This window comes from Pleurodeles waltl, chromosome 9 (genome assembly GCF_031143425.1).
Source record: "Pleurodeles waltl isolate 20211129_DDA chromosome 9, aPleWal1.hap1.20221129, whole genome shotgun sequence".
NCBI lineage: Eukaryota > Metazoa > Chordata > Amphibia > Caudata > Salamandridae > Pleurodeles > Pleurodeles waltl.
This window is the reverse complement of record NC_090448.1, coordinates 628,650,284-628,666,214: the sequence shown is the minus strand read 5'-3', so window position 1 is coordinate 628,666,214 and position 15,931 is coordinate 628,650,284. Positions and strand designations below refer to the sequence as shown.

Below are 15,931 nucleotides of genomic sequence, written 5' to 3'. Positions count from 1 at the left end.
TTCATTAGAGCTTTGTTGAAATGTGAGTCAAGAACTCTTACATGACTTCATTCTGTTAAGATAAAAAGAAAATACTTTTCCAGCCTTCTTTTCCAGTTTCTGTTCAGACGTTTCTGATGTCAGTAGCTGCCAGTGACCACCAAAACATGGCAGGAAAAGAAGAAATTATGAGACCGGTTTGACCAATTTATGTGGCAAAAAAGTCCAGTTCTGAAATTACAATGCCAGTAACTCGAACTCAAGAAAATGCGAGACCTATTGCATTGCAAATGCTTGGTTTTTTCCTTTTTTCTTTCTCGTGGGTTTCGTTGCCCATCATTTGGTGGTATGACGTCAGACGGCATCCTGGAATTTCCGGTGTGTAGTTATCATCCTCAGATTCTTATTCTGACCACAGAAGAGCTCTGAAAGTCTTTGGAAAAAAAAAATACAAAGTTTTTGAAGAAAACCAAGAGTCTTTAAACAAAGTGAAGAAAAAGATGGCATTTAGTGAGAAGGGGACCCTTCTCTCCCTTCCCCCGATAAGGAATGCCACTATATACAACCACATGGTTTGGAAAATGAGGGCAGGTGGGGGGCACATTGAAAATACCCCATTTAAATTCTGCCCCAAATACCATCACAAGTTCACACAGAGACCCCCATGATATCTGTAGCCTTTTTCTCCCACATTTGTCCCGAAGACCTTGAGGGTGTTTCGACAAAGGCCACAACATTACACCGTGACCACCCAAAAGTCTGAGGCATCCCTCAAACACCTGTACAGCGATGACAAAGAATACTTTGAGGATGGCATAAAGACACTCTGGAGAGTTGGATGCCGAAACCTAAGCAGCACACAGAGCGATAAAGATGGCAAAGAAGCCACAGAAAAGGGTCGAAAACAGGGCACATTACCTTATGACCATTGAAGGGCTGGGAATCCTAAACCCTCAGATACAAAGTTTAAAAAGGCAACCTCGGCACCGAAGCAAACGTCTACAGAAAGTCAGCCAAAAGCAAAAGAAGCCCATGGATCCCGACCACAGGATACCGGTAAAGAGTGCGCTAAAGAGGTGAATAAGCCTTCGACGTCAACAGAACTGCCAACACTGGAAATAAAGACCTTCAATGCTGCCAAACACAAGGCACAAGAGGTAGTGAAGAAAAGAAAGCTGAGGCCGAAATTGCAGCGCTCTGGCAAAAGGAGCAGTTTGACTCCTTAAGGGAATTCCATATCCCCTCAAAACCATTGACGCCTCTTGACATCAAAGATGACCAGTCCACTTTAGAGGCTCCTGCAACTCCAGAGCCTATGAGCATGAAGGGTCGGAGGAGGTAGAAAGATTTGAAGAAGTTTCCAGGAACACACTTGCCACCGAATCCCCTGATGAAGGAATAGAATACTATCCTTTGAGGCCTTTTGCCACCAGATGACCTCTCAATATATCATAAAGAGGGCTGCAGAGGCTTATGGTGTACAGCTGGAGGAGGAAAATGGTGACTCTTGCTTCCTTTTAGAAACACACCAACCAACAAGGGAGACCTGTATTTACCCATGCTGCCCAGCATACTCGACTTGGTGAAGGAGTCATTTGAAGAACCTGCAAAAGCAGTAACACCAAGGGTTGAGCAGAAGTCGAAACTCTCAACCCAAATCCCCAAATATATACAGGATAATGTACCAGCTTCACATGGCAAGAAGGCTCAACAATGTAACACCCTCCATGGGACTACCACCACAAAAGGAGAGCAAAAGACTCAACATGGTGCAAATAAAAATAGATAGAGAGGCCGCAACACAGTGGCAAATTGCGAACTCTTACCGCTTTACTAAACAGGTACGGCAACCAACAATGGGACGAAATGGAGTCCCTCATACAACACCTTCCTGAGGAATTCAAGTAAAGGCCAAAGAAGTAATGCCAGAGGGACGAAGTATCACAAATACATGCTTAAAATCAGCCCTAGATGCAGCAGATGTGCACCGACACTACACTGCGAAGGCATGCATGACTAAGGGCGGCAGGCTTCAAAATAGAGGTGCAAGCCTCAGTCATCAACATGCCATTTACTGGTAACACTCTGTTCGGCAAGAGGTTGACTAGCCCTTACAGCAAATCAAAAAGGACAATAAAACAGCCAAGGTGATGGGAGCTCTACAGTTTAGAGGCTTGTTCAGAAGGGAAGGAAGCACTTCACGAAGGCCCACAGGTAGAGTACTGTTCACACAGGGGCAACAGCAGCCACAATCCAGGCATTATCAAGCCACGCAACAACACATAACAATGACAGCACCCTGCCAGGCAGCTTTTTCGGGCCTGTGTAAGAATAAGAGGACAAACCCCACAAAGGTGGCGGGGGCAGCAAGCAAGTGTCTTGACCAACTGCAACAAATCATACCACAGAACCCCAGTGGGAGGCAGAATAAGATTTTTCCCAAGGGAGTGTGAAGGAATAACATCAGACAAATGGCTGTTAAATGTGATATACCCTGGGTACTATATAGAACTCACCAAACAACCTCTAGAAAGACCGCCAAAAAAACAAAAATATTTTGAGGGGAGGAATAAAACAATTAAGAAAGGAGGTGAAGGAACTCTTAGAAAAGAATGCCTTTGAAAGAGTACCACCAAAGGTAAAGAAACAAAGGAAACTAGCTACCATACTTCCTTGTTCCAAAGCAAGATTTAACTCTGAGACCAATCTAGACCGCAGATCCCTGAACAAATTCAAATGTACATGACACTTCAAGATGACAATACTCCAAGGAGTTATCTCACTTCTAAAACAAGGATCCTATATGGTTGCAATTGATCTCAAAGACTCCTACCTACACATACCTATGAACCAGGGACACAAAAAGTGCCTCAGATTTGTGCTAGACAAAGTACCCTACAAAGTGCTGGCATTCGACATAAAGTCAGCACCACGTGTCTTTACAAAGTGCCGTGCTGCAGTCGCAGACTACTTGAGAAGGAAAGGAATACATGTTTACTCATACTTAGACAACTGACTAGTAAAGGCATTTCAGAGACATCCAGACTGTAATCACAACTTTGGAAAACCTAGATTTCTCCATTAACCACAAAATGTGTCACAAATACCGGAACAGGAGAAGGACTGTGTTCCTGAGAGCGACTTTTAATCCAAGAAAAGCAAGCACTAACCCTATCCCAAGGAGGATAAAAGGATGGCAGAGCAAACGCAACTGTTGCAGAAGGGTCAGTCTCTGACATTGAGGACAGTCATCAAACTAACGGGCGTTATGGCGCCATGCGTACCACTCAAAACAAATGCAAGACTGCATGTGACCTTTCCAAGTATGGATCAACAACAAATGGTCACAGGCCAAAGGGAGTTGGGAGGATCTAGTGGTTGTCACAGCAAGGATACAAAAAGCAATACAGTGGCGGCAATCAAAACCTGTAACCTCAGGGAGATCCTTCAAAACACTAACTCCAACAGTGACCATCACAACAGATTGCATCCCACAAAGGATGGGGCGTGCACAGAGAGAAGCTGAAAATACGAGTACAATTGAACAATACAGAGGCATTGAAACATATCGACTTGAAATAATCAGTGTTCCTAGCACTGAAAGCCTTCCAAACAGAAATCATAGGTCGAACCGTGTTAATATAAACGGAAAATACTACAGCCGTGTTCTACCTGAGCAAACAGGGAGGCACAAAATCATACAGCTTGAGAAAACTATCCCAAGATATGGGATTGTCATTATCAAAAAAGATCAACCTCTACACGTCCACCCACAAGTAAATGGAAACACAGGTGGACATACTAAGCGGACAAGAAAGCAGCTCGCAGTAATGGAAGCTAAAGCAAGAATCTATAGATAAGTTATACCGGGCCTGGGTCAAGTCTGCAGTAGACCTGTTTGCAACAGAAGAAAGCAAAAAATGCCAACTCTTTGCCTCCAGAATTCCACACCCCCAGTCAAAGGGGAATGTCCTGTTGTAGGAAAGTACAAACTTCCTTGGCATGTTACCCCCATTTTTCACATGTATGTTATTATGTTTTTGCTTGTCTCACTGGGATCCTGCTGGTCAGGACGCCAGTGCTTATAGTTTGTGGCCTAATGTGTATGCCTGTGTAGTGCCTAACTGTGTCACTGAGGCTCTGCTACCCAGAACCTCAGTGCTTATGCTCTCTCTGCTTTTAAATTTGTCACTGTAGGCCAGTGACTTAATTTACCAATTTCAATTGGCATACTGGACTCCCCTTATAAGTCCCTAGTATATGGTACCCAGGGCATTCTATAGGATTTCCTATTGTTTGCATTGTTCTAGGACTAATTACTTGTCTAATGTTGGTGTCTAGTGTATATATTGTGTATAATACTTACCTCCAGAAGGAGTATTGTCTCTAAGATGTTTTTGGTACTGTCACCCAAATAAATAAATACCTTTATTTTTGGTAACACTGAGTATTGTCTTTACTTGTGTATAAGTACTGTGTAACTATAAGTGGTATTGCATGAGCTTTGCATGTCTACTAGTTCAGCCTAAGCTGCTCAGCTATAGCTACATCTATCAGCCTAAGCTGCTAGAACACTACTACATTCACTAACAAGGGATAACTGGACCTGGTGTAAGGTGTAAGTACCCAAGGTACAAACCAGGCCAGCCTCCTACATCTGTCACTAAAATGGTCAGGAAGATTTGCTTATGCTTTTCCTCTGATCCCACGAATACAAAAGTGCTGGAGAAAGCAAGACAACCACAGCAAACCTTATTCTGATAGCCCCAAGTGGGCGATACAGACCTGGTTCTCTGATTTACTGAAGATGTCTAAAGGGCAAACAATCAGGGCAAAGCAGAACCGGACATGCAGAATGGGAAAGCGTATTACCTGGAGCCAGCTACACTCAGTCTGGTGGCGCACTGCTCCTGAATACATAGTTTGGGCACCTACAGTTACTGCTCTGGACCATGGAAGTCCTTAAGAAAGCAAGGAAACCAACCACAAGAAAATGCTATACTGCAAATTGGAAAAGGTGCAATTCATTGGTGCACAATTAAAAACAAAATGGAGACAAATACAATACAAGAAACTGTACTATTATACCTCACTCACCTGCTAGATAGCGAGTTCACCTTCTCATCCTTAAAAGTACACCTAGCTGCGATAGTAGCTTACACCAGAGACACTTCATGTGACAGCTTCTTGACCTCACCAGTAGTAGAGAGATTTCCGGAGTGATCAAAAAGAATCGCTCCACCAATCAGTCCCATCACCAATGTGGAACTTAAACACAGTCTTAACACAATGACAAAGCTGTTTGAATCAATGCCCAAAACGGATCTCAAGTCACACATCAAAAATGGCATTCCTAAATGCCAACACTTTACTGAGAAGAGTGTGTGAACTGCAAGCACTGACAATATAGGAACCGTACTTACAAATGCACAATGACATGGTGGTACTCTGGACCAACCCTCAATGTGTACCAAAAGTAGTAAGCATTTTTTTTTTTGTTAATCACAGAATACAGATACCAGTGTTCGTCAAGTAACCACAAACACACATGGAAAGGACCTTGCACTCATTGGCTGTTAGAAGAGCCTTATTTTCCTATTTGAAAGAAACGCGAGTTTCGCAAAGGAAAGCAGTAATTCATAACCTACATAAAAGCAACCAAAGGATCTGCGGTAACAAAGGGAAGATTCTCAAGATAGATTGTAGAGAAAATACAAACATGCTATTCAGGGACTTGAATGACACTGCCCATACGTCCAAAGGCACACTCAACAAGGAAATGGGTTAGTGTTCCTAGCAAACGTACCCACTGACACTATCTGTGCATCTGCGACATGGGCATCCCCCACACACATTATTAAAACATTACTTTGTGGATGTACAAATGAACAAGGAAGCACAAATGAGACAAAAAGTACTACAGTATCTGTTTGCAAATACATCCCCATTTCATCCTAACCAACTCAAGGGAAGGTAAACCGCTACATAATATAATGCACAGTGTGTGAATCCAGAAAAGGACTCATGCTAATAAACAAAATGGTTACTTACCAGTAGGGGTCGTTTTGCAGCTTGAAGAGTTTTCTGGATTTGCATGCGACCCACCCACCTCCCCAGAAATAGGAGAATGCAACAAGATGGGACAAGGAAAAATAATCATGAGGCGAAAAAGCCAAGAAACAGAAAAAAAAGAATCTAAAGATGGAGACTATACACAGGAACTTCCGGGCGCCAGCCGACATACATGGGACGGGCATACCACAAAATGGTGGTCGACACCTACAAGAAGAAAAAAAGCAAAGGAAAAAGACAGTTCCGAAACCAACCACTAGATGGAGAAAAAACACTTATGTGAATCTAGAAAACTCTTCAACCTGCAAAACTACTGCTTCTGGTAAGAAATCATTTTGTTTCTTCTGGGTCTGTGTTTCCATTAACAGCCCTTCTCAAGAATAAACTGCCAAGCTTCTGGAGTAAAACAGAGAGCAATGCTCATGTATTCTATGACAAACATAGTCTTCACGAGTCACAAGCCCCAAATCTGATTGGGATCTTGTCATTACAGTGGATTTATAGAAAAACCCAAGTGTAATGAATTAATGATAAGATCCCAATGGAAAGCAGAGGTAGCTTTTGATGCAAAGCAAGCTACAGCATGGGGTGCCAAAAGTAAGAACAGTGCAATCACCTTGAAGGGATTTAGTAATCGAGCCAGACGGGGTCCTGCCTAGCCATTTAGTCCTGGCCCGTAATATACCTCCGTAACAAATTGTTGTCTAGAAATTTTCATTTTTGATTTGTGTTTTTGTAACATTAGAGAAGTAATTTAGCTGGGGTAGACATTGCTAATCCAGGCCACGTTTTTTTTTTTTTTTTCGTTTACTTTTAAGTCTGACACTTTTCCTTGCTACTGATATTACTGCATCCTGTGATCTTATTTTGGCAACAAGAACTTCAGGAATCAAATCAGCTGTGATCAAATCAGCTCACTCATTTCATTAGACTGACAAAAACAAATTCTCTCATTGTACATTATCATCAGAAAAATCTTTAATTATTATGGATCAATACATTTTTTTCTCTAATCTCATGGAGTGTGAACCCATGCCCAGCCCTCAAGAGTGGCTTTAAAACTTAATTTGATTTTTCAAAGAATGCAACCTTAACTGAAGAGTGGTGGTTATGTTGCGGCTGGGAGCTCATTGTACATTTATATTTTCAAATGTATGTATGTATGCATGCATACAGTTTGGGTGGGCATTCAAATCCGCTGAGAATACATTCACCTTGCTGTTTAGATCAGCTACTCAGCTGAAAACTTAATCTTGGAGGAAAGTTGCTGCATATAAAAACATGTTTTAGCTTTGAGACTCACATACTCTGTACTTTGTTCATTCACCGCTCCCTTTGCCCCTTGTTCTGGCTAAACCACAGATAATACATTGGAGACCATCTGCTTTCTGATCAGTTGTTGGAGATGGATGAGGGCTAGCCATCAATCTTCTAAGTGATTGGGCATTGGGTTTGGTTGTCATCACTTTCTTAAAAGACTCAGATTATTGTTGTGATTTACTGGTTTCTGCTATTTTTGATGATTTGTTTAAGGCTTTTTTCCCAGTGTAGATGACTTGTAGCACTTGTTACAATGATAACATTTTTGATTCTCTTCACCCATCATTTTCAGTCTTGCCGTATTTCTGCAGCATCTCGAACTCTCTTCTGTACAGCGTATTTAATGTTAGCTTTTCTTTCAGTTTAGTTTGCCATATGAAATTTTTTTGTTGTTGAGGGAATCCTTAGATTGTGTAGCTAGCAACACTGTCAGGAGGTGAAGATCCCTGGCTACCATGTGATTCACTCATGTTTACGAATTTGAATCAACTGAAAGCCTGAAATAAAAATATTAAACAAATTACCAATATAATTGGTAAAACAAATCTTTATAGAACAGTAATTTTGGAAAATGGCTGGAAGGGTTGCTTCGAGGAGTTATTTTCTGTCTCTATAAACTACTTGACCCCCCAAACCTTCGTTTTGACACCAAAATGAAGTATATAGATCTCATAGTTCCTGAAATATTACATCATCTCTGCAACAGAACCGCCATTTATTAAAATGTTGTAAAAAAATTTTTACCCAGATCAGCAATGCTCTACCCAAGCTAAATTAATTCTCTAATGATCCAAAAACACAAATCAAAAATAAAAATCTCTGGACAACACTTTTTTTACGAAGGTATATCAAGGGGCCGTGATTAATTGAAATATCCGAATGTCCTAGTGTGATGGGTCAAACATTTACTTCACCTATTATTTGCATTTATTATTTATTAAGGGAATATCCTCAAAAGATGTAAATATACATAACGTGTCCAGTGAGGAAGGTTTGGCAGTAAAATGTTGCCTCTTCATGGATTAGAAAGAACAGTTGTCTGAGGTCCATGATGGCCTCAACGGGCTGTTAGCTTTAACATGACTGCGGTGTATCCTAATACTGCATGTTTCACAATACACGGAAACCTACAGCAGCACCACTAAAACAAGAAGGGCCATAATCCATGTTAGGGAAATTCTAATATTGATAATATGTTTCAGTAGAATTGGTACAAAATCTCCTTATGGTAAACTGTAAACTTGGTGTATTCAGTCTTACTAATGCAGTCCCTTATATTGTGCACATAAGATTACATTAAAAGCAGAGTTAACAGTTGGAGAACAGGAGTGGGTCAATTTATCATTCGATAGCTGTATTTCAGTTCCAGGTCTGATCATAGGGTAGTCCAACTAAGGGTCATATATCAATGTCAAAATATTTGCTGAGCCTCTGACCACATTCGGGGAAGAATCCCTACTTTGGTAAGATGTATTCAAACTCTGGAAGCTTTAGTCATGGAACCCATATTTGAGAGTGCAGGACTGGCTATTTGAACTTGGGACCCATAATTAAGAGTGCAAGACTGGCTAGTCCGCCATTTAGAAGTACCCCCCTTTTTTTTTTTTTTTTTTTTTTTGCAAAATCTCCTCATTTAAGGCCATATTGAATTTTAGTTGAGTTTTAAACCTGTTAATCTGTTAGTTTTGTAGGTTTTCGTTTACAGTACTGCCTCTAATAGGAGACCAGGTAGTAAGTGGCAGGATAAGACAAATGATCCAACAGAGGCAGCGTTATTGGTCTAATGATTTCCTGGAAATTGCATCCTACGCCAAGATCCTGGTTTCCAGCTCCACTTACGTGTGCCAAATCTTCCTTTTGCTCACCTGGAGATATGAAGGAGAGGAAGGTGGTGGAAAGAATCACTGGATCTGCCAGATTGGAACATGGAGCAGCGGAAATGGTCAGGCCCTGTCCCGCTGACTTTATTCAAAGATTGTAGCTTTATAAAAGTTCATTATGTTTGCATAGTTGCAGCTAAGGAACGTTTTTGGTCATCTACATTGGGGTCATTGAGAAACTTAAAAGATTATTTAAGGGTATTTTCCTGTGAGATTGAGGCTCTGTCGTTAGCTTTTGTAAACCGGATTATTTATTTTTCCGATTTTTCTGTGAGTTTCATAATTAGGAACTTGTCACTGTGGTGTTTTAGGTTGCTCAGATTGAGCAAATTTGTGGGGCTCTGAAAAATGTCTTTTTTTTCATTATTTATTTGGACAACATTTTTGTTGCTTTTTAACATATCTTGTTGTGTTTTTCAGGGTCAGTCAACATAACAAGGTGAACTTGATGACAAGTGAAAATCTGTCCATCTGTTTTTGGCCTACGCTCATGCGACCAGACTTCACCACTATGGATGCCCTAACAGCTACTCGCACCTACCAGACAATCATAGAGCTCTTCATCCAGCAGTGCCCTTTCTTCTTTTATAATCGCCCACCCACAGAGCTACCGGGTGCCACACCAAGTTCTCCTTCTCCCATTGCTGCAAACCTCCCTTTCTCTGCAGCAGTGGCAGTGACAACACAGCCGTCCCCACCACAGTCTCCACCACCAACCCCACAATCCCCAATGCAGCCAAGTCTCCCGCCATAGTTTCAATCTGAACATCATACACTGTGAACTTTGGGTAGGGGGATGAAAAAGGTCTTCTTGAACTTAACGGACAGACTGGTGACTGGAGTTCCCAACCCAGCATTTTAACACTACCTTTCTGCCAGCAGCATTCCACCCTTGATGAAAACAGTAAGTGGAAGGCGGTCAGGTGGGATGACCTGTGAGGTCTGAAATAAAAAGGCTTGTCCTGACATGTGAACTGACAGTGTGTCTTGGGCAGGGGGAGCAGCTTTTGGATTCTTGCCTCCATTGGCAAACCCATCCCTAGCTGAGCACAGCATTGGTGCAACATCCGGAAAATCCTGTAGACACTAACAAGCTTTGCTCGGGATGTGGTCGTTACATTCTAAACAAAGATTTCATCTAGCGAACTCACCTTGTGGAGTCAGCCCTGAAAGGATTGGTGAAGTACATGCTGACTTGGGCCTTGAAATTGTTCCAACAATACTTTTAAATAATTCCACAAATCTAGGGACCATTACCTCTGCAAGACCAATCTCACTGAGCTGCAAGCTCGTTCAGCAACGTACAGGAAGCTCAGCATGAGCTTTTAGAAGGCTATGCTCGAAAACGCCTGTGACTGACATGATTCTCAAATATTCTGTGACCTGCGGTTTTCATCTTGGAGGTGGGGGGCTACTGGGGGCTAGCAGAATAGGCATTTTCTTTCCTTAACAGAAGAATAGCCACATGAATAGGAAACGGGAAAGCAAAAGATGCAGCTCTGTCCAGGCATATCTCCTTTACTGGAGTCTTTGCATTTGTCCTCTAGCACATATCCAGCATTAGCACTTACAGGAAGACTTCAGAGTTAACGGTAGAAGTGAAAGAAGATTTACATTGTGACTTTCTAATTATTGAAACTCTGTTTAAATTTGCCGTAGACATTTGTGTTGCCAGGCAGAAGATTCTGATCTGCATCACTACAAATTCAACACTACATTATGAGGAGCTGATTGTTTTGAGTGTTGTTCGCACTCAGAATACTCTGGTTCCTCTGACAGCTTTGTCTGGAGAATTACTCTGCATCCTGTGCAGTACATGTACACAAGTTTCGGGCTCCTTGGGCAGGTGGGATTCCACACTCTGGAGCACACTCTCAGAATGTGCTTTTGACCAGTTTTTCTGCTGGAATTCATGGTGTCATTATCTCTGTAAGCATTGGTTCGACTGTGTGGTTTGGGGGTGTATTTGAAAGTTTTGCCTGTCTCTGAAAGTTTTATTTGTTGTTTTGACTGAGTGTCTCCCTGCGTGCTTGATCTAGTTGGTTGCCTGGATGTTGGAACACGATTTGTGTGCATTTTAGTTTTACTCTTCCATCGCTTCTAACTTCTTAACGAGCCACATCAGATGTGGAGTTTTCTTTTTGTTGTGGCTGACTGGATGAATGTACGTTATGTATTCACATTAAATAATGTGAAGCCAGTGAATTATTTGCATGTTGGATGCATTTCTGCCTATCACTTACACATTTCTCTTAATTTAAGTTTCCAAATGACATAACTATCCTTTAACCTGCACTGTAGCATGAGTAGGTTTAAAAATTAACCCCGCGGGGACGCACATAGTGACTAGCACTGCAGTGCCACCATCCATGGATTTATTTATAGTTCAGTCTGGTGTCTTGGTTTACGTTTTTGTGCAACCCTGCTGTGGTATCTTACACAGAATTGAGAGCCTTAAATTGGAGAGAACAACCTGATCTGTGATTTCACTTGGGGAAGTATAATCAATTCTCTGTGGTACTAAGAAGTCCAGTGTGCCACGTTTGCCGCAGTCTTAATTTTTCGCACTTTAATACAGGTATTTTGGTGGGGGTTGGAGGTATTTTTTAAACATTTTTATATCCTATTCCTGTACAGTGTTTATGGTGATTTGAAACAAGCTGATTAAACGCCTACATTCGATTTCTAAACGCATGTGCACCTGTATTTGGTTAATTCATTTGATCTATAAGCTTGTTATTCATGCACAAACATTTGATTTAAACATACTTTTTCCGGAGGGTCCTTCAACTCCTGCCTGCGTTCTATACTTTTCTCTAAAACTCCTGAGGGAGTTCTGGAGTCTGTTACCAACAATATTTGTAGGATTTAATTCCTCTTGTGCTCAGGCGAGAAGATAGACCAATTCGTGGTTAATAGGAAATTGATTAAAATGCTAAAGTTGTCCGATAATCAGCTGAGACGAAGCAGCCAGGACGGGCAAGAGAAGACTCCTATAGAGATAAACAACTGATGTGTGGAAATTGGCAAGCTGTGAGTACTTTTATTATACTTTTGTTATATACTTTCATTGTTAGTTGGAAGGATGTCGTTTTGAACTATTAGTTCTTTATGGAGGTTGAGTGTCTCATTATTGTGACAAAGCAGTTGTGCTACAGAGGATGGGCAGGAAGCATTGACTTTTTGAGGATTGTGCTTGAGGCATTCATTGGTCAAGTGTCTTTGTATGTAAGAAAGAAGAAACATGTTTATCTTTAGAGACTGCATGGCTAAGGTGGTGATTTATACTGTGGATGTTTCTTGATTGTTAGGCAGAAGCATTAAAAGGGCATGTATCTGGTGGGTTAAAAAGCTACAACACAGGGTGACACTGATCTCACACCAAGTAGGAAAACACTGTTGTGTTCCCTGAGGTTGCGTAGGGGACTTTGAATTGGTGACACATAACACTGTTGCTAAGCTTTCACAAGGGATGCTACTAAGCGCTACGTAAAGGGCAGACAATGTAATAGGGTAGGTATCTGTTGTGTTAAAAGTGCACAACACTGACTGAGTGACACTCATTTCCCACCAAGAAAGAAAATTTGGTAGATTTGAGTAGAGGCCTTTGATTAGTGATGCAGAGCATTGGTACTAGGTTTTCAGAACGCATCTGTCCGAGACCCACATAAAGGGTCTAGGCCAGGTCCCTGGAGATGATATATTCTTGAGCAATTAGTGTTTGAAGCATGTACCAGACCCTTAGAGTGCGATGTTATGTGTTGGTCCTACGTGTCTTAAATTGCCACCAAAAGAAAGGTGATGAATTAGTATGTTTTGGATGAAGAAAAGGCACAAGGCGGTAATAGTACTGGCAAGTTGTGAGGCTGAAAATCAACTTCTAGCACCAGACATCGGAAATTTGTTTATCTGCATTGATTTTTGAGTGGTTTTCTCAGTTATTGGTGGTGTTGATGTAAATTTCGACGAAGTCTGCAAAATGGGTACCACAGAAATTAATAAGAAATAATGTTTTTTTCTGACCATAACACAAGTGTTTTGCAGCATTATGCACATGAATGGAGAACTAGCAAAGAATCCATAACATCATTTTTGGGTGCTCGGGGATCATATGCTGTGTTCGGAATAAACTTCTGAATAGCTCTGTGAGCATCTTATACGCTGTGGGAGTCTGAGTGGCGTCCTAAACAACACATCTGGATTAATGAAATCGGCATCTGCCATTCAGCCAACAGTGCTGGGGTGGTATATTTTAAATATTCCACTATATGAGTTGATGGTCTAATCTCAGTGCATAAGTAGTGGTATTCACTATACCGCCTCGAAAGTGAGTTGCATTTAGTAATGCTTATTGTTGTCTCGCTCTCCCCCTTTCCACATCTTATTGTGCTTCTTGTTGCTTAACTGCTTTCTCACCCTCTTCCACCAGTTTTGCTTCTACAATCATGTATCTTTGTTGGAGAGCTCTGTTGTGTTCTCTCCTTCTCTTGCAGCAGTCCTCCACTGTTTTTCTATAGCATGTTGCCATGTTCTTCCTCTCCAATCCCAGAACATTGCATTGTCATGCAGTTACATAATTTTGTTAAGTGCAAACTCCCTGCCAGAGAACCAGATGATAGTTCCAGTAATTCACACCAGACCTTACTACTGCAGTTTGCTCTCCTTTTTGCACCCTAAGCATCAGATGTTGATGGATGATTCTGCAGTGATGTGGGTCAGGGGTTGCATGGTTGCTTTGTGATGCATGGCTGGTATTTGTTTTCTTTACAGGGGCACCGGAATTGTTGGCAAATATGGTAGAAAAATAATAATGAATTGCTAGCCCTCTAATTGTGGCTTGAAAGTTTTTTCCAGGTTGATGCTTCTGTTCGTTAGGCTTCTGCTTGAATCATGTTCAACTTCATATGCTGGAAGAGAGAGTACCTGTCATGTTTGCTAATTAGCCTGCTGCATTAATTCCAGCCATCATAATTTTCCAAAGTCACCCTTACCCAGACATCTTGAAGCCGCCAGCACTAGTTTGGAGCCGTCCATTTAAAAGCAGATGATTGTTTTTATAGCAAACACTACAGATTATTTTTCAAACTCGAGTTGCATCTTGCAAGAGGAGTGAGTGTATGGTTGTGTTCGTTTTTAAAATGCCATGGGAAATGCTGGATCCTGGATGGCTGGCAAAGATTAAAATCGTGTCCTATAATAGACATGGTTCAGCACCTTGTGTTTTATCTGTACTATAACTAAAAACCTCCTCTCCATCATACACCTCCCACTCACTGCTCCCAAATCACTACCTGCTCATACTTTTTGGAGTACACTAAGACATCCAGCGTATCTGAAGTAGTCAAAGGAAACACACACTATTTAATTGAACAGCTTTACAGTCGATAACTGAGAATTGTATCAGCATGCCATGTTCTCATTTTTTACATATCAGATTGGTCTTGGAGTAGTTTCTGCTATGGCTCAGGTTTATAAGCCTAGTTCTGGCTGCTCTTTTGTGCAGCATTCGCCCTCCTTTAGAATTTCTTAACACTATGCTCATTCCATAATATTTTGGACCAGAGCTTTTATCTTAATACCTCTAATTGGGAAAGCATTGGAAATCATTCAAGAGTTCCGTGTATAGTCATTGGAATTGCAGTCTTGGTAGCCCATCTATTGAAGTTTAGAGCTGACATCCTTCCATCTCCAGTAGTCATTTCCTCTCTTGGCGGGTTCCTTTATCTCACCTGCCTGTAGTCTTAGCATTTTCCATCTAGCTCAGAGGGGGAAAAAGTTCTGTTGTGCAACAAAAAATGCGTTGTATTGTAAATGTAGTTCTGGCCAGGCATAAGTTATTGTTTAAAAATAATAGTAAGCAAAGGAAAACATGACATTTTCCTATGTACATTTAAGCGGGGTCTTTAGCCATCTGCAGCTTAACTCCTTTGTGGAAAGTATGTCCACATTGGCTCCCTGAGACTTGTAGTCTCTGTGTTTTTTGATTAACCAATAACTTGATTTCAAGAACCATACTAACGGTATTAAATGGAGTGGGCCCTCTGTGTGGGGCAGCATTCTGAAGCAAACAAATCTACATAGAAAAGCGTTTTTTTTTTTTGGGGCCTGACCTATTCATCCCTTAGCAATTGGTGATAGACTGTAATTCCTTTTACACTTATTTTAAGAGGATTTTAACAATTCATGTTTTTTTCAGGGCCAATCCATTTAGTGCATGACAGTGTGAGACTCGACCCGAGAGCCTGTTCCACTGGCTTAAGAGAATCATGTATTTGCTGCCAAGTATTGTAATTGTCTCAATGGGAATGATGTAAAAACTAAGGCCTTAATGTGACATGTATCATAGTTAATAAAAATCAATCTTGTTAAAAAAAAAAAAAAAAGTGTGCTTATCTTAATGCTGGGGAGAACGGGGGTTTACGACAACTCTTGGGTGTCTTCAGTGTGCAATGGAAATGAAGAGAATCCAGATGTGATTGAAGAAACAGAAGAGGTTCATGGGGAGCAGCAAGGGTCTAATATTGAGGACATGTCGCATCTTGATGTGGGTATTGAAGACATACCAGAAAAAATGCTAAAGGTGACAAAGAAAAACTCAATTGAGTCAGACAGCGTTTGAACCAATGCAAACTGACTTGAACAGGAGCATGCAGCCAGTAATGTCGTAACACTTGGCAGTA

General features: G+C 41.2%; 1 protein-coding gene across 1 annotated transcript in view; it reads left to right on the top strand.

The window, feature by feature from the left end:
- ARHGAP35 (Rho GTPase activating protein 35) overlaps positions 1-15,619 on the top strand; it is a 425,684-nt gene extending 410,065 nt beyond the window's left edge. The window contains exon 7 of the mRNA XM_069207659.1: positions 9,672-15,619. Within this exon, the coding sequence (XP_069063760.1) occupies positions 9,672-10,005 (334 nt within the window). The 3' untranslated portion in view covers positions 10,006-15,619. The remainder of the gene's footprint in view (positions 1-9,671) is intronic.
- Positions 15,620-15,931: the final 312 nt, after the last annotated feature.